This window comes from Phalacrocorax carbo, chromosome 10, assembly GCF_963921805.1.
Source record: "Phalacrocorax carbo chromosome 10, bPhaCar2.1, whole genome shotgun sequence".
NCBI lineage: Eukaryota > Metazoa > Chordata > Aves > Suliformes > Phalacrocoracidae > Phalacrocorax > Phalacrocorax carbo.
This window is the reverse complement of record NC_087522.1, coordinates 23,950,736-23,973,658: the sequence shown is the minus strand read 5'-3', so window position 1 is coordinate 23,973,658 and position 22,923 is coordinate 23,950,736. Positions and strand designations below refer to the sequence as shown.

Sequence of the window (22,923 nt, the reverse complement as noted above, 5' to 3'; positions counted from 1 at the left end):
ATATACTTATTATTAGGTTTTGGGCATGTTCTTTTGGTTTTGACTACTCAACTTAAGAATATCACCCAGAGATCTGCCCCAAGGCTTGATAGTTACGAGTGGCAGGGCATGTGGGATAGCACGGGCGAATACCTAGGGCAGTGGGCACCCCCAGTTTTTTGGAGTTTCATCCCTGAACAAGTGCAGAATCCTGAAAAACTACTAGAATATGTGGAGGAAGTATGTTGTTACCCTGGGAACTCCAGAGAGACACAGATAACTGCAATGTGCTGGGGCCTGGCCCATGTGTACCGAGCCCTGCTCAACAGTATTCAGCACTCCCAAGGGGAAGAGAAGGTGTCTGGATTAAAAGACAAAGCGACAGGCACTGTGGTCACTCCAACCCCGATGACAGGCACTATGGCTACTCAAACCCCCATGACAGGTACTGGAGCTGACTCAGAGAATCAGTTGCCCCTGTACTCAAGAAGAAATCTTGGAAGAAAAATTCAACTTCTTTAGAAAGAGATGATGAAGAAGCAGAGCTGTCAAGAGGAGAGAAGGAAGAAGTCATAAATGAAACAGAGACCACCCAATCCCTGTCCTTGAGTGAGTTGCAAGATATTCTAAAAAATTTCAGCTGTCGTTTAGGTGATCACATAGTCACCTGGCTGCTCCGATGCTGGGATAATGGGGCCAGTAGCCTGGAATTAGAGGGGCAGGAAGACAAACAACTGGGATCCATTTCTGGGGAAGGGGGCATTGACAAATCAACTGAAAAAGGGACACAAGCCCTCAGCCTCTGGAGGCGACTCCTGTCTGGAGTGAAGGAAAGGTATTCCTTCAAAGAAGATACTGTATTTTGCCTAGGGAAATGGATGACCATGGAGAAAGGCATCCAGTGTCTAAGGGAATTAGCTGTGCTTGAGGTGATTTATGGTGACCTGGATGATCAACAGTCATCCAAAGATCCAGATGAAGCCCAGTGCACATGATCCATGTGGCGGCAGTTTGTACAGAGCACACCATCCTTGTATGCAAACTCATTGGCAGTGATGTCCTGGAGTGAGGGCGAGGCACCAACAGTGGCGGAGGTGATTGATAAACTCTGGGAGTACGAAGCAAATATCTTTTCCTTGCTAGTCTCTGCTGTGGAGAAACTATCCCAAGAGGTCCAGCAACTCAAAGAAGATATATCCTACTCCCCACCTCTACGGAGTGGTGTCTTCTTAGCTGTTAGGAACAAACATCCTTTTGCTCAAGGGAGAGGATACACACTATGGGCCACCCTATGGTTCTACCTGCATGACCACGGAGAGGACATGATGAAGTGGGATGGCAAGCCTACCTCGACCCTAGAGGCACAGGTGAGTGGGTTGCAAGAAAGAACAATCACTCAGGGAGGTTCTTCCAGGAAAGCTGCTGCTCCAGTTTCCAGTGAGCAGGTCTCCAGACAGAGGAGTAGACGTGCTGATTTTATTTCTGAGCTTAATAGAGAGACTCTTGATTCACACTTACAGGAAGTGAGTTGCGAATGCCGTGATCAGGTCTAGAGGGGCCCTGCTTCCAGCCAAGTGGAGGAAAGGGACAACTGGGTTTACTGGACTGTGTGGATCCGATGGCCTGGCATATCCAACCCACAGGAGTGTAAAGCTCTAGTGGACACCGGCGCACAGTGCACCTTAATGCCATCAAACTATATAGGGGCAGAACCCATCAGCATTGCTGCAGTGACAGGGGGATCCCAAGAGCTAACTGTATTGGAGGCTGAAGTGAGCCTAACTGGGAAGGAGTGGCAAAAGCACCCCATTGTGACTGGCCCAGAGGCTCCGTGCATCCTTGGCATAGACTGCCTCAGGAGAGGGTATTTCAAGGACCCAAAAGGGTACTGGTGGGCTTTTGGAGTATCTGCCTTGGAGATGGAGGAAATTAAACAGCTGTCTACCTTGCCCGGTCTCTCGAAGGACCCTTCTGGTGTGGGGTTGCTGAGTGTCAAAGACCAACAGGTGCCGATCGCCACAACAACACTGCACCGGCAGCAATATCGCACCAACCGAGACTCCCGGATTCCCATCCATGAGATCATTTGTGAACTGGAGAGCCAAGGAGTCATCAGTAAGACCCACTCACCCTTTAACAGTCCCATATGGCCAGTGCAGAAGTCTAATGGAGGGTGGAGGCAAACAGCAAACTATCATGGCCTGAACGAAGTCACGCTGCCACTGAGTGCTGCTGTGCCAGCCATGCTAGAACTTCAATATGAACTGGAGTCAAAGGCAGCCAAGTGGTATGCCACAACTGATATCGCTAATGCAGTCTTCTCAATCCCTCTGGCAGCAGAGTGCAGGCCACAGTCCACCTGGAATCGACTGCCCCAGGGGCGGAAACACAGTCCTACCATTTGCCATGGACTGATTCAGACTGTACTGGAACAGGGAGAAGCTCCAGAACACCTTCAATACATTGATGACATCATCATGTGGGACGATACAGCAGAAGTTTTTGAGAAAGGGAAGAAAATAGTCCAAATCCTTCAGGTGGATCTGGACTGGCAACATAAGGGTGAATTATTTCTAGCTTGGTGGGCCCATGACACCTCAGGCCATCAAGGGGGAGATGCACCGTACAGATGGGCTCATGATTGAGGGGTGAACTTGACCACGGACGCTATTGTGCAGGTTATCCACGAATGTGACACATGCGCTGCAATCAAGCAAGCGAAGCGGGTAAAGCCTCTGTGGTATGGGGGACGATGGCTGAAATATAAATATGGGGAGGCCTGGCAGATTGACTATATCACACTCCCACAAACCTGCCAAGGCAAGCACCACGTGCTTACAATGGTAGAAACAACGACTGCCTGGCTGGAAACATATCCTGTGCCCCGTGCCACTGCCCAGAACACTATCCTGGGCCTTGAAAAGCAAGTCTTATGGCAACATGTCACCCCAGAGAGAACTGAGTCAGACAACGGGACTCATGTCCGAAACAACCTCATAGACAGCTGGGCCAAAGAGCATGGCGTTGAGTGGGTGTATCTCACCCCCTGTCACGCACCAGCCTCTGGGAAAATTGAACGGTACAATGGATTGTTAAAAACTATGTGAAGAGCAATGGAGGGGTGGAACATCCAAACACTGGGACACACATTTAGCAAAAGCCACCTGGTTAGTCGACATGAGGGGATCTGCCAATTGAGCTGGCCCTGCCCAGTCAGAGCCCTTACGTACTGTGGACGGGGATAGAGTCCCTGTAGTGCACGTAAAAAATACGCTGGGGAAAACTGTCTGGGTACTTCCTGCCTTGGGTAAAGGCAAACCCATTCATGGGATTGCTTTTGCTCGAGGACCTGGGTGCGCTTGGTGGGTGATGCGGGAGGATGGAGGAGTCCGGTAGTCAAGGAGATTTGATTTTGGGTGAAAACAGCCCATGAACTGAACAGCATAATGCAAAATGCTATATAATACAACATAGAGATGACATATAATATCAATGATATCATAGTACAAACCTCCCAATCGTGGAAGATGAACTTTGACCCAAGCCAAGTGCAGCAGTGACGGAACGATGACTGATTTGGTATGCAGCAACCCAATGCCACACACACACCATCTCCCCTGCCCTGAAAGACTGATATGACAGATGGAGCCCAGAGTCATGGACTGGGTGAACTCAATGGTCTTTTTACAGGGAAGATCCATAGACTAAGGGAATGATGTCTGTGTATTATGTCAAGGATGGGAGGGGGAGGGGTGGTGGCTGGTGAGGTTGTATTGGATGGTGTGCTGGTTTTGGCTGAGAAGGGGTTAATTCTTCTCACTGTGGGGGTCCGCTACCTTTCCAGCTTCCCTCGCTCTGCTGAGTGGTGGGGGGGGCTGGGAGGGGCGGGGCCATGGCGGGGGCGGCTGACCCCGACTGGCCAACGGCATGTTCATTCCATACCACGTGACACCATGACCAGTATATTAAGGGGGGGCAGTTGGCGGCTCGGGAGCGGTGCGGCGTCGGGTCGGCGGGCGGCTGCGTCATGTGTGGTTTTTCAGTGGTTCCTTCCCCTCTCCCTTCCACCCCCCCCGCCCCGGGGCTTTGCGCCTCTCGTTGTTTTCCTTTACATTGCATTTCTGTTGTTGTTTCTTTTAATTTTAATTATTAAACTGTTCTTATCCCAACCCATGAGCGTTACCCTTCTGATTCTCTCCCCCATCTACCGGTGGGGGAGTGAGCGAGCAGCTGTGTGGGGCTGAGCTGCCGGCCAAACCATGACAGATGGTACGAGACCTGGGCACGGTATAAATGGTATGGAATAAGGGGTGGAGAATGTGCTGGTTTTGGCTGAGAAGGGGTTAATTCTCTTCACTGTAGTGCCTGTGGTGGTCAGGGACCTTTCCAGCTTCCCGTGCTCTGCCACATGGGCAGGAGGCTGGGAGGGGCGGGGCTGCGGCCAAGACAGCTGACCCCGACTGGCCAATGGGACGTTCATTCCATACCATGTGACACCACGACCAGTATATTAACGGGGGCAATTGGCACACAGGGGGCAGTTGCGGCTCGGGGACTGGCGGCGTTGGGTTGGCGGGTGGTGAGCGGCTGCCTCAGTGCGGTTTGTTTTGGTGGTTCACTCCCCTTCCCCCCTCACTGCCCCGGGTTTCGCGCCTCTCATTGTTTTCCTTTCCATTGCATTTTTGTTGTTGTTTTATTTTAATTATTAAACTCTTCTTATCTCAACCCACAAGCTTTGCCCTTCTGATTCTCTCCCCGATCCCACCGGTGGGGGAGTGAGCGAGCAGCTGTGTGGGGCTGAGTTGCTGGCTAAACCACAACACCTTTTCCTCTTATGGTGAATCAATGAGGCTACTATAACAGGTTCTTTCATACCTACTGCCTCTGTGGACATTCAAGTTCATTTGCTTTTATGAAAGGTTAGGAGAAATCTGATTGTTTAACTGAGGTGCTCTAAATACCAATTCCCTTTATTGTAGTGCTGAAGGTTTGTGGTAGTTAATATAAGAAAGGTCAGGTTTGGTATTCAGGGTCTTGCAACAAACGTTCAGAAATATGAAACCACATTTTTAGACTGTTGTTTCTTACCTTTCTTTACATGTTGCTTCTAATAGTTATTACAAGAATGGTTCCACTATGTCGTCTTAATCCTGGCTTTCATAACAAAAAGATCACTTATATTTTTGGGGACATGGGATCTTGATGTGTCTTTTAACACTAATTTGGTCTGCAAGCCCTCTGCTATTCCTAACTTTGCACCTCCTGTTGAACACCCATGTCTATTAGTATTGTCAGAAATAAAAAGAGCAGTAACCGAGTCACTGTGACTACACAAATACACATTGTATTCTTTAATGTAGTAGTGCAGGATATTCCATGTCCTTTAAAGTTTGTCTTCCGTCTACAATTTGAAAACTACAGAAGTGAACCAGTTTGTTAGAACTTAATTAAATAAGGATGAGGCTTAAACTTTGTCTGCAAAACATTTTTCACTTTGATGGACTGAGTCTGCTGAAAAGTGTATTCTCAAATGAAAGGTAAACTGTAGTGGGATAATTGCCTGTTAAAATATGTCTCTGCCTGCTGTCATTCTCCAGCCTTCTCACTCTGGTTATTGTATTGCATGTTGGTATTGGTTCTTTATTTACTGAACTAACTATGAGTTTTGATTGTATTAAATTGCTTATTCTTCCCTTTTGATGCTTCCCACAGATTACACTAATATTATGGAAACATACGACAAATAAGAGCTGTCCATGATTGTACTGGTGTGCAATTTTGTGACTAACATAATTGGTCTAAGACCATACTTCCTCTGAAAGTCTGTTGCTTGTCTGTGTTGATGCTGGTGCTCAAGGCTTGTCTTTGGAAACAAACTTACAGCTTTGAAAAGTTGCCAAGCAAAACAACAAAAAAGGAATCTGATCAGTTTTCAGGGTGATTCTGTTTCCAGTTCACAGGGAAGCTGGAGAGAATGTAGGAGAGAGTAAGAAGGGAAAAGGGACCTTGTGGCATAATATATGGGGTCTGGCTGGGATGGACTTAGTTGTTTTTGTTGTTGTTGTTTTTTTTTCATAGCAACTCCATCCCAGTAAAACCTGTAAACAAATGTAGATTCATGGATCACCTGGGGTTTTGTATATGATCTTGCAAAATATGATTGTAGGATGCACTATAAACCTATAAAAGCTAGGTTTACTTATAAACCAACCTAACTATAAAGCTAGAACTGCTGCTTAGAATATGAAGGTGACAAGTTGTAAGGTACGCTGTCTTTGGCAGTACTGCCGGCTTACTGCAGTTTCCTGAAGGAAATATGCAGTTCCTTCTGGTGCCACAAATTGAATTCTCAGTAAACACTTAAGTACTTGGCTGTGGAGCTGTACTGTAAACAGGACTACCGAGTCATTATTTGGTTAAAAATACCCTCCTCTTTTGATTTGTGTAGATATTCTTAAGCTGACTCCAGTGATTTGGACTGTGGCTATACTGTAAATATTTGGACTCGCGTAGCTGAAGGGATGACAGAATGGATGTGGGTGTGGAAACAATTGGCTTTGGATGGGCAGGAACTTCTTAAGCCCACTGTCAGCGAAGCCAATGTATCATATCCATTGTAGCATTGGCTAATTGGCAATTGTGACATACCAGTCAGGTGATTCTGCTGTAGGTAAGGTTAATCTCAAAAGTTTGTCTCGATTAAATTACTTGAAAGAAAAATATTAACAGCCTCTTTGAAGTTTGCATTTGGGTTTAGTCTTCACTGATGAATAAAGGTGATGGCTGCCAGACTAGCATAATTTGAATGTAGTACATGCTCTTCCTCAAATCCCCCCTCCAACTTCAGATTCACCTGTTGAGTCCATAAAGTTTGTATAAACTTCAAAGTGATTGTACTTGGTTTACGCAAGAGAAGTAATTAATTAAATATGCTATGAATGTCTGTTGCACAATGCTTAGTTTCATAGTGTTACATATCAGGAGGAGTTTGACTTTCAGTGTTGATAATCATGTGGTACTTGGGAAAGAAAGTGAAGTTCATTTGGAAAATCCCAGCAACTGTGCAAACTGTGATCCATTAACTTACAGTCTTAGCCTCTAAGCATAGCCTGCTCCCAAATGTGGCTGACTTAGAGCAGCATTCAAATTTTGAAACCTGCCCTGGCACCCATGATATGTAGAGACCATTAAGTTTAAGTAATGGAAAACTACTTCCTGAAAAAAGCAGTGAGGGGAGAGTAAGAACTATAGATTGGAGGGTCATAAATCTTGGTTTCTGAAATACTGATCCAAGAGAACTTGCTACTTTGTGAGATGAAGGTATCACTTGCTTACCACCACCAGTTTAGAGGGCATGTCTTCTGTTTGTTTCCTGTGAGCAGGAATGAATGTTTCCGTAAGGATGGGTTATACCTTTGACTTGCAAATCAGGTGTGACACAAATCGCTCATGTGACTACGATAAGAAAAGAAGTGATAGGCAGTTCTTAGTGGCATGAAATAAATCTTTAAATGTGTACCACCCTTCTGAAGAAGTGGAAAAGCTGTGTTGTTCTTATCTATGTATTTCAAATGGGGCAAGATAAAGAGCACTTTGCAGAGAAGATCTGGTAGATTATGACTAATCCTCATGATTAGAGAAGATGGATAGTTGTATCTGGAACTCTAATCAAAAGCTGGACTCTTTTCCTAGCCAGATGTTTCAATCCAGCATGCCCATGTGCAGTTTCAAGGCACTTACTTTTTACTGAGTTACAGAGATATAAGAGAAGGGTTTTGATGGAGACAAAACTTTTTATATGCCTTGGTTTGGCTTCCTCCCCCGCCCCCACCCTTATCCTCTAAATGACTATAGCCATGGTTACTGATTAACTCTCTTCTACACTTTTAAAGTATTTGTTAAATATTACATTTTTCCTAAACAAAACAAGGAAGTCTGAAGAAGCTTACACCACCTGAACGAAACCAGGTTGTAAGAGCCGGGACAAAACTGTTACTTTGAAAATGCTTTTGTTACCCTTGATTTCAATATTGTGATGTGCTGAGTTGCCGAAATAGAAGGTTGATACCCTTGGATGTCCATAGCTACATCTAGATTGTGAGATCTGAAACAACTTTTTCCTCCTACATCCTAACTATAGGTCAGGAGGAAACCAGTGCGCATGTTTTCTGCTTCACGTTCTGACTTCCAAGATGAGGAAGTTGAAGCATATGACCACGATAAGTATGTGCTTGCTTCAGTCTGTCTCCTTGTTGGGCTGGTACTGAAGTGTACCCACACAAGAATACATCTGCGCCAAAATTTATCTATTAGTAAGTAGCTCTAGACAGAGGAGTATAATGCTATAAAAAGGAGATACTTGTTTAAACCGCTACTTCTGCATGTAACTTTTGCATGGAGCCTCCCACTTAGAGTAGTTTGTTCTGCACTGGGGAAATGACAGGTTAAGTGCTTCAGAAGTATTTTTTTTTACTGTACAGCAATTGGTATAGCCTAGTGAGTGTGGAAGAAGGAAGGGCGAGTATTCTGAAAGCTGATACATGAAGAGAATAGACACAGTGAGCTGTTTATGCGTATCTCATGTTTATGAAAGCTGTCCACAAGATGGTGTCTCCTGGAGAACTTCAGAAAGCCTCTGATCCTGGGAGAAGGGTAACAAGAGCTAGCTGGGCCATCTGTTGATCTTAAGTGAGTTGAGTCATCTCAGTCTGGAAAGATTTCAAAGTAAAACATAAAAAGATAGGTCTCTGAATGTGGAATTCTTTACCTTTGCTTAAGAAAATGCAAAGGATTTTTAGCTTTATCTAAAACAGACAAGACAGGCAGGATATGGGTTTGTATGGGAGAATGATAGAGTACTAGGATAGTCTATGCTTCCACCCTTAACCCTGCTTTATTCACACTGCTTCCCCCCTGCCCTCTGCATTGATCATCTAATTGTCACCTTTACTTTTAGCATATTAATTAGCCTAATGTTCATAAACCAATTATTCCTCAGATAGTTAAGCAACTTTTTAAATTTGTATAGAGCACATGTAAGGATGAAGTTAGATGAGATGACTGACACGGCTGTGAAGGAGGAGGATATCCATCTTCTTTCCCTAGCATTTCTCCACAATCCCAGCATCTCTTTGTCAGCCATGGTACTGTTATATTTTTGAAGTTTTTTGAACTGCTTCAAGTTGCTAATTCAACAGAAAGATAATTGGGAGGATGGAGAGGAGGAAGGTGGGGAGTGTTTTGGGGGGTTAGTGGGGTACATTAGACCAGCAAAAAAATCTGATGAATGACAAAGCAAACCTTAGCAAGGGAAGGGAGCAATGAAATCTTTTCAGTAGTAACCTGTTAAATCTGTTTGACCATCTTGCATGATGCACCTTACTTCTTTTAATTATTTGCCTTTTTCAAGTAACTTCTTGTTGCCTTTATCCTCTGGATGTGTTTCTTCTACCACTACTGTTTTGCATATGGTTTATTTTCTCTCCATTACTTTCACTCAGCTCTAGATAGCCCTACTCTCATCATCCCTGTTGATGGACCAATACGCTCTGCTACTATCTTTAAGAAAAAGAAGGATGAACAACCAGAAATAATGGAAGGAAAACGGATCTAGTTAGTTTCTTGTAGACTTTGGGATAAGGCAGAGGCACCTTTTTAGTAGGGGTCTGCTATGTGCCTTGGAGGTTATACTCATGCTTAGAAATACTTCTCTGACTTAGAATCTACAAATTCCTTACTAAGTATGTCTAAGAGTGAATGCATGGACATATATATTAAATGGCTGGCCTGCATAATAATAGCAACATCCATTAAAGGTTTTTTGTATGTTTCATTTAAGCAAGTATCTAATGGAATCCAGGTTCCTGGAAAGATATGTTAGAAGAGCCTTGTTGCTGTAGCAGACAAACACAGTAGTAGAGGGCATAAAATTTCGTGTAAGCTTCGGCCTCAGCCAGGTGAAGTTGGTCCCTAATGACTGCAGGAAGCCTTAGTTTGTAAAGTGGAGAAGAACTTACCTTGTGTTCATTTACTTTTATGGGTGTTACAGCTATTTCAATTATAATACTTGCTCAGTAATGTGCTCTTAATAAGCTAAAATGGTCTACTGCAATCCTGGTAATGAAAGGACAAATAGATTGGAAGCCTGGGGAGTTATTTGTGGTTAATTGTTAATCCTATGTTAGGAAGCAGAACAACTGGAGACTGAAATGCTGAGAGTAAATTGAGGCTCAATACTAAGAAATAGTGATAGGCAAGTAAAAAATTCTGAAGCATTAGGATTTTGCTCTTCCATTTAGAGAGGGCAGTTGCTGCTCCTACCTTGTAAATGTTAGCACTGACACCGAAGTTCTGTTGTTAACATTTTGTTATGTAACTTAGGTTTTCCACATTACTACATCTCCTGCTGAAATTGCTAATGCATACTTTGTGCTTCAGCTGTAGCTTAACATGCAGCCGTCCTGAAGGGTCTGGTAACAAGTTAATCATGTTATACAGATGATAACTTTGCCCATTAACAAGAATTCAGACCATGTTGGAGCAGAAGTCTGCTGGGATAGCTTAAAAATATGGTCAGGTTGCTCTATTAGAAGGTCAAACAGTTTAACTATGTTCTAACAGATGTAACTGGGGCTCTTAACAGTGTTGTGGTGTGACTGGGTGCAAGGAGTGCTTTAGAATGCATTTAAAACTAGAACATCTTGTTTCTGTGCCTTTCCCAGGCTAGACTAGTAATAAAGTTAGCCAATTCCTTCCCCCCCCACCCCCGTCTTTAAGATCACAGTATTATAAAAGGCCAGTGTGCTTAAATCTCAAAAATCTGTTTGTGTTCACTCTGCCAGTTTTCTGGTGTAATGATGTAATGAATCAAATCTTGTTGCTGATTCATTTAGTAAGCATAGGTTTCAAAAGTAGCAAACATCTAGTAACCAAGTTTGAGATTTTGACCTGAACTTCAAGAGCAGGACTGCATTTGATTTGAAGGGAATTGTCAGTATTTCTGGAGACTGGGCAGGAATGTCAAGATTTTTTTTACAGCCTTACCCTATTGCTGTTATCTTTGCAACTTAAAACCTAGATGATCATGGAGTACATGATCATTGTTCTCACTGATATGATAAATTGCTGTGCTTTGTTTGGGGGGGAAGGATGGGAAACAACCCAAAAACCACAAAACTAAACCTGTTGACTGAAGTATTCACTAAAACATGCTTGATGTAACTTCCTTGGTCACACCGAGATTATCCCACTTCCCTGTCAGTGATGTTCTAGTAGATTGAAATAAAAGAAAAAGTATTAGTGCAACTGTAATGATAGAATGAACCCTATGTTCGTGTCATACTGATCTAAAATGTGTTTACATCAGTACAGCTCATGATATCTTCCAGATCAGAAAAAGCTGTAACAATGTGAGTGTAGCTATGCTTATGTTATACTGCGTACATGTAATCATGAGCAGAAAGGAGAATGGCTGGCAAGAGCAGTGAGTATTTGCAATGTACTGGTGAAATCATATCTGGTGTACAGGCCCCGTCAAAGCCTAAATTTACTACTTTAAAATAGAGGCACTGCTTGGTTGAAGCTAAAATAATCTGAAATTTGGCATTTATAATAAGATAAAGTTGTTGCATTAAAATAAATTTTAAAATCTATTAGAATATTCAGATCACCTATGGTATGTTTGGAGGAGTGTAGTATTGACAAGAATCTGGAATGGGGCCAACTCAAATGATTCAGTACCAAAATAATTATATATATAAATATTTAAAAGTTCATTTTAATGTTGAAGGTATATTTTCCTTCAAAGCCATTTCAGAAGCCTTCCTTTCCTTAAATTGCAAACTAGTTGGCATCATTACAGGAATGTTTGTAGCACAATGTTAGCATCTGAGAAGTGCTGTTAACATGATAAATGAACATGGCTAGCCTGTAATGTAATACAGGCTTGGTGTTGTCTTTTACTTTGTTTTGTGCCATTAGTCATAGAGAAAACATGATCTAAAGAGTTACATCTTAAAAACCACCAAGTCTTTGTGCAGAAATGGAACCCAGTGGATGTTTTACTGTGAACTCTTCTTAAGCAACTTTTTTTCCTGACTTCAGCTTCATGCAGACTTCTTGTGTTCTTGCTTTACTTAGCCGTGAAGACTTCCAGCGGATTCCAGAGCTTGCCATCAATCCTCTGGGAGACAGAATTATTAATGCTTTCTTTCCAGAAGGGTGAGTTCCAATGGGCTGAACTTGTGAGCAGGCACAAAATTTGTAGTTCATCAAAAGTTTTGATAGAAGTGAAATGCTGCTAATTACAGCACAGAATATAATTAAACACTCCAAACTTGTCACGAAATGTGTGTGGGCACATTGTTTCCTCAGCATGTTCTCATTCTGTAATGAGAAATACTTCACAACCATACAAGTGTGTTGTGTGCTTTACTCATGGACAAATTCAAGCTTCGCGTCACGGTTTTCCTGCTCCCTTGCTACGCTGCTGAACGCTTCTAAAGACAGTCAAGGGCATGTATGGACTCAATCCTTAAAGCAAACTTGTAGCAGTACTATTTTATGCTAAGTAGTATTGCAACCAATTAATTCAGTTTTGTTGTTCACCTTTTAGTCTCTAAGTGTACCTTTTTTATTAGATAAGCTTTTCTGTTTTAGTTTTTGTCCACAATTAGGACATAGCTTATGGCACTTCTAACATAAATCCAAGGAGGTAATAAAATTCCCGGTACTGTCTCTCTTCATTATACTTCTCGAGATTGTTCCATGGAATCTGCTACTCTTCTTGAACACATTACTAATTGATTGAAGATCTAATTGTCTAATAAAGTCATAATACCAGCTAATACCAGGCAGGGTTTCCTGAACAGAAAGCAGAAGTCCTGGAAAGTACTTACAAAACTGTTTCCCCCAGAAACTAGAGTCTAGAGAAGAGAGCTATCTGTCAGGGAGCAGTGAGTAATGGCTGCCCCACAAGCTGGAGGGAAGTGTGACAGCAAAGCTGGCAGGGGCAATGTACTTGCTGGCAAGGGGCATAGCACCTGAACAAGAAAAGCAGAGCAGGTAGAGTGACTTGTCACATCAGCCAACAGACCAGCGGTTGCCATACAACTTGTCAGTGGTGAAGCAAGCCTCAGGTCAATCCAGGGAATCACGGGCCGGATCAGCAAGATACATTGCTGGACTCAGGCATAGCTGTGTGATAGTTCAGGCAAGGGCCAAGGGTGAGGGCTCAAGCTTAAATAGAACCTTTTAGGCAAGGGAGCTGGGAGCCCTCAATAAGAATTCTTATAGCTTTTTTTTTTACACTTCAACAGCACAATCCCAGGTTGCAACTGTGTCAGAGCTGGGTTTGAGCACAGGCGACCAAACCATGGGGAGGTGGGAGCGGAAGAGTCTGTATGGTGCTAATGCTTTAGACTTTCATACTCTTTACTGAAATAAAGAACTTGTATAAGCTATGCTAAAACTGACCTTCTGAAATGCTTACACAGAGAAGACCAGGTAAATTTCCGAGGATTCATGAGGACACTAGCCCACTTCCGACCCATAGAAGATAATGAAAAGAGCAAAGATCAGAATGGACCAGAACCACTGAACAGCCGAAGTAACAAGCTCCACTGTAAGAAATGTGAACCTTCCTATAGAAGCAATTATTTCTTTCTTGTTTTTCTTGGGAGTGACGGGCCTTGGGGTCTTCTGTGCAGCTGTTCCCTGTGGAATGATATTGACTAACACCCGATTATTCCTTTTTGTTAAATTAACTTGCAAGGTTATCTGTTCAGAATATCAACAGTTGACCCATTCTTGTATTTGAATTGGTGGAATTGGTTGTCTTGAGTAATGTATATGCTTTTCCAAACATCTCATAACAGAAGTTTCAAAATGCTTGGCATCCAAAGTTATTTCAGATTTAGAAGCCACATGCCATATGTGAATGGGCTTTTCTGCTTCTTTATCCAGTCTTCCTTATAATATAATGCTTTTACCTCACCTTCAACTGAGTACTTTCTCACTTGGATGTCTGCCTACAGTATGAGCAGAATGTTCTTGCTCGCTAATCAAAGTTGGCAACAGTCCTCAGAGCACTTAAAATTTCTGTCATATCTCATCCAGAATATAGTCAAAGAGAATGAATAGTAATCTAAAAATGGTTGGCTCAGAAGTAAAAGGATTGAATGTATCTTAGTGGTAATCATACTCCCATGACTCAGGGCTCTGAAGAAATACTTCTGCAAGCAGTGTGTTCTGAAAGTATTCATACTGAGTACCTGAGTAAGATTTTTCACTACTTGGCAATAATGCTATTCCTGTATGCAGTAATAACACTTTATGGAATTGAACATGAATTTTACGGTGAATTAAAATTCTAAATGAATTCTCTTGAAATAATTTATGAATACCTACTGTTTTTAGATAAATGTATTATTATGAAGAAAAATACTGTCACTTGAATTAAGCTGCTTGTTCTTTTCTTCCCTTTAGTTGCTTTTCGGTTATATGACCTAGATAAAGATGGCAGGATTTCCAGGGACGAGCTTCTTCAGGTAAATAGCACAGCGCTGCTTTGACTCCATACCTCCTCTGTGACTTCACACCCATTTAGAATGAAGAGGGGAGTTACAACAGTCTTAAAAGAACTCCTGAAGGAATTTGGCTAATCACTTATCTGTGGTTTAAAGCTTTAGATATGGTATGAGATTTGGTAGCCCAGGCTGTTCTGTCAGACTGGGTGTGCTAGATTCGCATTTAAACCAGAGCATTAGGCTAAGCAGATCCTATTGGAAATGATACCTAAATATCCAACAAATACATTAAGCCCCTCAAGAGCTACCTTCTGTAACTTTCAAAGATGCTTCTAACAGGGCTGCACAGGGACAATCCTCGAGATGGATTATGTTGTTTGCCTGACCCTCTGTGCATCCTCTCAATAGAATAAAACTTCTTGAAATTGCAGCAAAGGTAATCAAAGTTCATCAGTGCTGCATATATATGAAACTTGGCTTGAGCTAGGAGTAATAACATACTACTAATCCTGGGAAGTAGACATGGCAATTTGTGGTTCCTGATGTAGGACAAAGATTTGCTTTTGACTGAAACTGCCCTCTTCTATCTGCACAGAAATGCTTTACTAACTGTAGAGGGTAATGGCAGTTATAATTCAACTATATACTTACAAGATTCCTGTAGGCAACTGTCTGAAACAGCAGATATTCAATCAAATGTTGGTATGTTTTGTGGGAAAAAATAGACAAAAGCATTGGAACAAAACATATTCATTCCAAGTTCTAAAACCTTTCTTGTACTTCTACCTCTTTCTGCTGCCTAGTAAAAAAGCAGGATTTTTTGTCAAAGATGGCTACAAAAAGAAGCTGTCTTCCCTGAAAGCCTTGATATACGAAGGACAAATAGAAGTCTCTCTAGAAATAACTTCCATGGAAATCCTCCAGGGTTGTTCTTGTACAGTGTTATTTTGACAGTATAGACGAGAAAAACAGCACTAAGAATACTTCTGTTCTTATGTCAATAATGTTTTTTTCTTATTTAAAAAAAAATATGGGCACTTGTGTATGTTACAGGTATTACGGATGATGGTTGGTGTAAACATTTCAGATGAGCAGCTGGGCAGCATTGCTGACAGAACAATCCAGGAAGCTGATCAAGATGGGGATAGTGCTATCTCCTTTGCAGAGTTTGTAAAGGTTGGTAAACTGCATTTTTAATGATTAAATGAAACTGCTCAGTAATGAGCAAGTCATTCAGACTTAAATGCAAATGGAAATGGGAAGTTGTTCAAATAGTCCTTCCTGCATTTGGGCAAAGCAAGCCTTCTGCTAGCTCTCTTTCTTCCCTTCTTTATCAGGACATATTTTATACTGTCAGGGTACTAATAATTAGTCCATATGTTTCTTTGCACTCTTATGTAAGCTACAGCACTGAATACACCACAGAATTTTCACTTTTCTTTTGCAACCAGTTCCTTCTATACAAGTAGTCTGACTAGCACAGTAACAACAGAGTAATTCTTCTGCTATAATTGTGCTGATCAGTTTTTACTTGTAGATTTCCTCTATTAGCAACCCAATATCAGTATTTAAGCTCCTAACTCTGGCTGTAGTTTTTTGAATTACATCTTTTCTTTGTCAGAAATAGGTAATAGTAAGGAGCCATTATATAATCAGTGGAGAAAGTTGTCCTATGACAGCACAATTTCAACTACCTGATGGGATGGTATTGACAAAAGGAACCAGGCTCATCTTGGACAAAGACAGGACAAGAGTCAGCAGAAAAAGGTTATAACATGGAAAATTCTCCTTAGCTCTCTGTAGCTCTCCTTAGCTATAAGGAAAGGTTTTTACCAAGAGAATGGTGCTGAAGATGTAGAACCTCCTTCCCTGGAGATACTTAAAACTTAACTGGACAAGACCCTGATTTAGCTCATCCTGCTTTAGGCAGGAGTTGAGGAGATGGACTAAAAGAGGTCTCTTCAAACTTAAGTTACTCTGATCTTGGAACACTGAAGTCTACTGCCTGAAACAGCCTGGAGCAGATCTTTGTACCTCAGTGTTAATAGCAATTCAGTGAATTAATTTGCTGCTCCAGTTTTAGTTATCTGCGTCAGTGATGCTGTAGTTTAGATTTTAGCTCTTCAGTCACTACTTGTGTCCCTCTACTCCATTCTCCATTCTGTTTCCTGGCCATGCGCTGCCACTTAGTCTAGTTTTGGGAATCCTAGCCTTTCTAGGCTGTTGGCAGACTGAAACTGCATTAGCTACATTTTGTTTGACAGCCTTCTTCCAGCTTTAATGGCTGAAGTTTCCTTCTTTGGAATGACCTTAGTCCAGAGTGAAAAGTAGCAGTCTCTAGGTGAGACTGGCATGCCATGCTGAAGACATCCCATGTTCCTGCCTACTTTATCTATGCTGGAGTAAGAAACCTTGCATGAAAGTAGTATGTACAGTAACTTAAGTAGCTGTTTCTGAATTTTATTGCAGGTTTTGGAGAAGGTGGATGTAGAGCAGAAGATGAGCATTCGATTTCTTCACTGATGGATGGAGAATCTATTCCTTTCTACCCCTACTATATAGCAAATAGAACTTCATTTTCTCCTTAGCACCTTCCCCCAGAGCTACTGGTGCATATACAGTACAGCTCCAACCCCTCCCTGATTTGCTCTACCAATGTGAACATTCCTTGTGCATCAGGAACAAAGGGAAATGGCTGCTGTGTAACACGGAAAGGAGCATTTTTAAAAAATCTTTTCCTTCCTCTTTTTTTTACCCTTTCTCCCTTGTCTCCTTCTGCACTACTATTTCAGCGAAAATGTCTCTCCTTACGTACTGCTGTTTAATCTACAAACTAATTCTTCTGAGCTCTGAATCTGAGAAAGGAAAAATGGGAATGTGCCACAGAAGCACCCTCTGAAACACTTTGGAGAGAAGCATCTACTCAAAAACTAGGTGCAATGATAATGATTCACTTTTGCTTGCAGTAGCAACACCACATTACAGCTGCCTTTTGGTTTTTTTCCCACTTGGCTCTTTACATGCAGATTTGTTTCTTCCCTGCTTCCAAATCTGCCTTTTACTTGAGGACGTCTCAATTTCTATGGCTTCACTGAACCACTAGCACTGAATGCATGATGATAGCCTAGAATAATTTAAAGTACAGTGAATAGATTTTATTTTTGTGGGATGAATTCACAGGGACAATAGGAGAATCTGTGGTGGAGACAGGCTGTGGTATGCTCAAAAGGAATAGGAGTTCTGCACTGTCACTTCAATTGTTCTAGTAGTGGACGCAGAAACTTCTTTCCTTTGAGTAGCTTGCAGGCTTGACAGCCAGTGGCCCATGAAGTGTGCCCTCTCCAGGTTGCTTTGCTCTAGGATCCCTCCACTCATCAAGGTGATTTTGCCTCTGAACATGTAAACTTGTTTACCAGTGTACATAATGCAAGAGAAGCAGCCGTGCCAAAACCTGGATTTGTAGTTCTGTCACTGCCCCTTGGTAATACTGTCACAAAACATAGTACTGATTTTTTTTTCTCTTTTGAATCATAGTGGCCTGGATAACCAGTAATTATTTACATTTTCCAGTATGGAAGTCCTGGTCTGTTATATTTGTGTTGAGGGTGGGAGCTATATTTATGAAAGCTCTGGCATAAGGATATCATTTGGGGAAGTAGATATTATTCCAAATATTTCAGAATATATTTCTACACAAATATCTTTGCAAATATAAGATGATTAGTACCACTAATGTAACACTGAAAGTCAAGAGATCAAAATTATTGAAGGTTCAATGGTAACATAATTTTCTGTGGCTAGATTGGCAAATGATCTCATCTAGTTCCACTGGAGTCTGGGAGGGCCTTCCAATAAAAGAAACAAAAAAAACCCCCTTCTTTATTGAAGAATCAGTGTTATAACTGCTTCTGTCATGTATTAACATTTCTATAATAATTTACCAGTCTTAGACTACCCTCAAATGTGCATATTTTTTTCCTCTCAGTTCCTTTAATCATCACTTGTGTTAAAGGATAACATGCAAATCTCTGAAGGTTTTCTGATTTGCTTTAAATTAAGAAATTGCGAAGTGGAATGTTGCACTTCACTGTTTTGCGAAGTGCAGCACAATTCCAGAAAGAAATGTAAATTTAAACCCTCTACTCTGTATGAGAAAGAAACATTACAGTTTTATGACCATGCCATGTAAAATAGGAATGCAACAATGTTAACAGACTGAAAAGTGAAAAAGTGTTTGTAGGCTTTGTGATCTGCTTTAAAAGTAGGTGTTGCTTTCTTCCGGCTATATAGTTGTAATCTACAGTTGTGCCTTATTGTCCCAGTGAGACTGGTTATTGTATTTATCAATCCATAAATAAACCCTCCACTGTAGTTAAAAAAACAATCCCAAACTATTCTGTATGGTAATTGACTATCCTTTAATGACTGGAAAAGTTAAATACCAGTAGAATGGTGCCAGTAGGCCTTACAGATTGACTTTTTTTTTTTAATATATATATTCTGAGAACAAGCTTAGTTTATTAATAATCCTTCATTCTGCTAGTAGAGTGGAGAAAACTAGTGTAAAACATGAACTCCAGAAGAGGCTGTGCACTAGGGATTCCATAACAATGTGAGCTTTATACCTCTCTGTGGTTCCAAACCAGGCTTTCTTTTTTCCCCCATCCCCATAGTGCTCTTCTAATTAAAGGGCATATAATGCTAATGCTAGTTTGGGACATGTGTCCTTATAAGCTCCCACTTACAAAATGAGGTATTTATGCTAACATGATTTAAGGTGAACACAAATACTCAAATAAGTGTACAAAAAACCCAAACCAACAACTCATAACCAAAACAAGACATGGCTAATCCTCCTGCAGTAAACACCACCACTGCCCGTCCCGTCCCCCCCCCCAAATTATCAGGAGCTAAGTTTGCTGTTAACTGTATAAATCACATGGAAGCCACCGAGTATCTTATTCGGTGTTCTGAAATCTACATATTTAACATTGAACTTGAAAGGAGCTGAGATTTTAAATTTATATTAAATTTAAAACTAAACTGTACAGATATAAGCAGATCTTAGCAAAAGTAATGTTTTTGGCATACCTGATTGCTTGTAGAAATTCAGTCTTGAGAACAAAGGTCATCTGTGAAGGTTGAAGTCTGGAAAAGGGATAAGATTATCAGCTCAAAGGCAGAACTACCTGATATTTAATATTTGTCTTTTGAAAAACCAGTATATGTGATAGGTAGTTAAGTACAGATGAGCCATATTCCCCTCTACTGGCAAATAAGAAGTAAAGTCTATTTTGAAAGCTGCATGCTTGAGTTTGTTATATTGAGAATCTCTGGATGGTTGGCTGTGTGTGGCCAATTAGTTTTCGTTAACTGTTAGAGTATTTTGAAGACTATGGAAAGCAAGACTAGGTTTGATAGCTAATCAATACTGAAAGGTGGGAAATGAGTTGACTTAAATAGCTGTAGGCCCACTAGCTTGGCATCAAGTCTAGGCAAAACCAAAAGCATCTGAATATAGGATTTGACTCAGGAGGAGCAGAAGTAAAAGTAATGTTAGTTCCCATAACTTTACAATGGAAAATTACTTCATAGAATCATTAAGGTTGGAAAAGACCTCTGGGATCATCAAGTCCAACTGCCAACCCAACACCCCCAGGCCTCCTAAACCATGCCCCCAAGTGCCATGTCTACGCATTTTGTTGAACACCTCCAGGGATGGTGACTCCACCACCTCTCTGGGCAGCCTGTTCCAATGCCTGACCACTCTTTCAGGGAAGACATTTTGCCTAATATCCAATCTAACCGCCCTGAGGCAGCTTGAGGCCATTTCCTCATGTCCTATAGCTAGTGACCTGGGAGGAGAGACCGACACCCACCCACTCAAAAGGTCTGCTTTCTGTTCTTTGAAAGTACAACTGTGGTTGTAAATAGTGCATCGATACAATATTTGAGTTGGCAGAAGTGTTTCCTTCAAGCTGGCAATCTGGCATTAACACATGACATAGTAGAAAAGCGTGTGTTTAAATGGATTAAGATTTCAACTGGAATGGCTTATAGTAGTCTGTGATGAATGGGGATGTTTCTGGAGTGCCTTCTGAATGGCGAAGTACTCCTCTTCACATTCTTCCATACACGCACCGTCAGCTTAAAGTGTAAAATTACCACTGCTAAAAAAAAAATAAATTATATTTTGCTGATGACGCAAAAACTGGCAGAATGAATAAAGGCGGTTATTCAGAACAATCAAGATCGCTTGCTGGCGGTGGCCCACGCAGGCGGCTGTGCCGGTTCTGCCGGGATTTCACAGCCAGACGCAGGCACACAGGTTGCAGTGCGGTGAAATCGAGGTCGGGGGTGCGGCCCCAGCACCCCGAGCGCTCAGCAGTGGTCACTGCCAGTCCCGCCCGGGTGTCTCCAGAGGAACCCCCAGCCGAGGGGGGTGGCACGGACAGACACGTGAGCCCCGCCCCGGCTGCCGGCCTGCAGCGCGCTGCGAGCGGCCCCTTTAAATCCTTGCGGAGGTCACCGGAGGATTCGCCCCAGGCCGGCCCTGCTCACGCGGCTCGAGCCAATCCTTTTCCAGGCTTGTGCCCACCCCCCGCCACCAATCAGAAAGGAAAGCCTTGGAGGCGGGAGACCAGCCCTCGCGATGGAAGGCGCCAGTGGCCAATCGCTGCCGAAATTGCAGGGCTGATGCATGTGATCAGTGTCCAATAGGCTTGCGGCCTAGTGGGCGGGCCCGGCGTCGCCGGGCGCCGCGAGACCCCCGCCGTGTGGCCGGGGTGAGGAGGGAAAGATGGCGGAGTGAGAGGAGGAGGCGGGAGTCTGGGGCCGGCTATGGCCCCGCGGCCTCGGCCGCGTTGAGGTGAGTGCGGCGGGGGACAACGGGCCGCGCCCAGCCCAGTGCCCGCTGCCCCCGCTCCCTGATTGGGCTCGGCCCGGGTGCCCGCGCACCCGCCCCCCTGTCCTGCTCCGTGATTGGGCTGGGCCCGGGTATCGTCGCTCCCGCCGCTTCCTGAGGTGAACTCTGTCCGCCGCGGGTCCAGCCCGGGCCGGTTAGGGCAGACGGGTGGCTCCTCCGCCCGCCTCACCCACCGGCGCGGCCTCCACTCTGCCGAGGTGGCCCCGAACCGGGCGGGGTGTCCGTGTGGCGGCGGCCGGCGTCCCCCGGGGAGACATCCCCGGGAGAAGGGGTGGGAGCCGGGCGGGTTCCTCCTGCCTGCTGCCCCGAAAAGTCCGAGTAACTTCGGAGGTGGGTGCGAGGGCGGGCCGCAGGCGGCTGCGAGGGGAGAGCCTCTTCCCGGCGAGGCCGTGCTCTACAGCCGAGTTAGGGACGGCCGGGAGCGCGCCGTCGCTGAGCAGCTGCAGCTGACAGCGTGCGGGGAGAAGAGAAACCAAAACGTGTCATCCGGAATTACGCTCTTCGTCTGCGGCTACAAAAATAGCACTGGTTATAGTTACTCTTCGCTTGCCATTGTTGTTCATGGAATCTGTGCGCTAGATGGGTTTTGCTAATCTGCTGAACAGTGATCTAGGCAGGGCAAGGGAGCTGGTGAAGGGTCTGGAGAACAGGTCTGATGAGGAGCGGCTGAGGGGGCTGGGGGGGTTTAGCCTGGAGAGGAGGAGGCTGAGGGGAGCCCTTATCGCTCTCTGCAACTACGTGAAAGGAGGCTGTAGTGAGGTGGGTGTTGGTCTCTCCTCCCAGGTCACTAGCGATAGAATGAGAGGAAACAGCTTCAAGCTGCTTTAGGGCGGTTAGATTGGATATTAGGCAAAATGTCTTTCCTGAAAGAGTGGTCAGGGACTGGAACAGGCTTCCCAGAGAGGTGGTGGAATCACCAACCCTTGGAGGTGTTAAAAAAAACGTGTAGACGTGGCACCTGGGGACATGGTTTAGGAGGCCTGGGGGTGTTGGGCTGGCAGTTGAACTTGATGATCCTAGAAGTCTTTTCCAACCTTAATGATTCTATGATATCCTTTTCTAATGTCTTTTTTTCTTGTACTGACACAGGAGCGCACAAAAGGGATGGTTTCTAAGTCATTTGACAAAAACAGAATGTACCTGTAATCTACAGTGAGAAATAAGTTTTGTGGAAAGATGACATTGATAGTGGAATTGATTGTAGCCTTATGAATTCATGCAAATGTTGATAATAAGGTGAAAAGGACTTTACACTTGATGAAACATGTGAAACCATGACTAAAAACACTATGTATCCTTTTCATGTTAGTAATATGCAGGTATGCTCTAAACTTCATACTATAGAATGGTACTTTGTTTAAATTACACACACACAAAAAAAGGAAGGGGAACTTCTTACTGAAAGCAAAAGGATTATGGTCACTAGCATGACAGTCCTTATGTTCTATATTTGATAACAATTCAAGTCTCTAGTTTGACATAGAATTCTAAGTG

At 43.2% G+C, this 22,923-nt stretch overlaps 1 protein-coding gene across 1 annotated transcript in view; it reads left to right on the top strand.

Moving 5' to 3' along the window:
* CHP1 (calcineurin like EF-hand protein 1) overlaps positions 1–22,923 on the top strand; it is a 45,276-nt gene that overhangs the window by 6,780 nt on the left and 15,573 nt on the right. The window contains exons 3-7 of the mRNA XM_064462525.1: positions 12,118–12,198; positions 13,473–13,600; positions 14,464–14,525; positions 15,558–15,680; positions 16,974–21,372. Coding sequence (XP_064318595.1) covers positions 12,118–12,198; positions 13,473–13,600; positions 14,464–14,525; positions 15,558–15,680; positions 16,974–17,027 — 448 coding nt within the window. The 3' untranslated portion in view covers positions 17,028–21,372. The remainder of the gene's footprint in view (positions 1–12,117; positions 12,199–13,472; positions 13,601–14,463; positions 14,526–15,557; positions 15,681–16,973; positions 21,373–22,923) is intronic.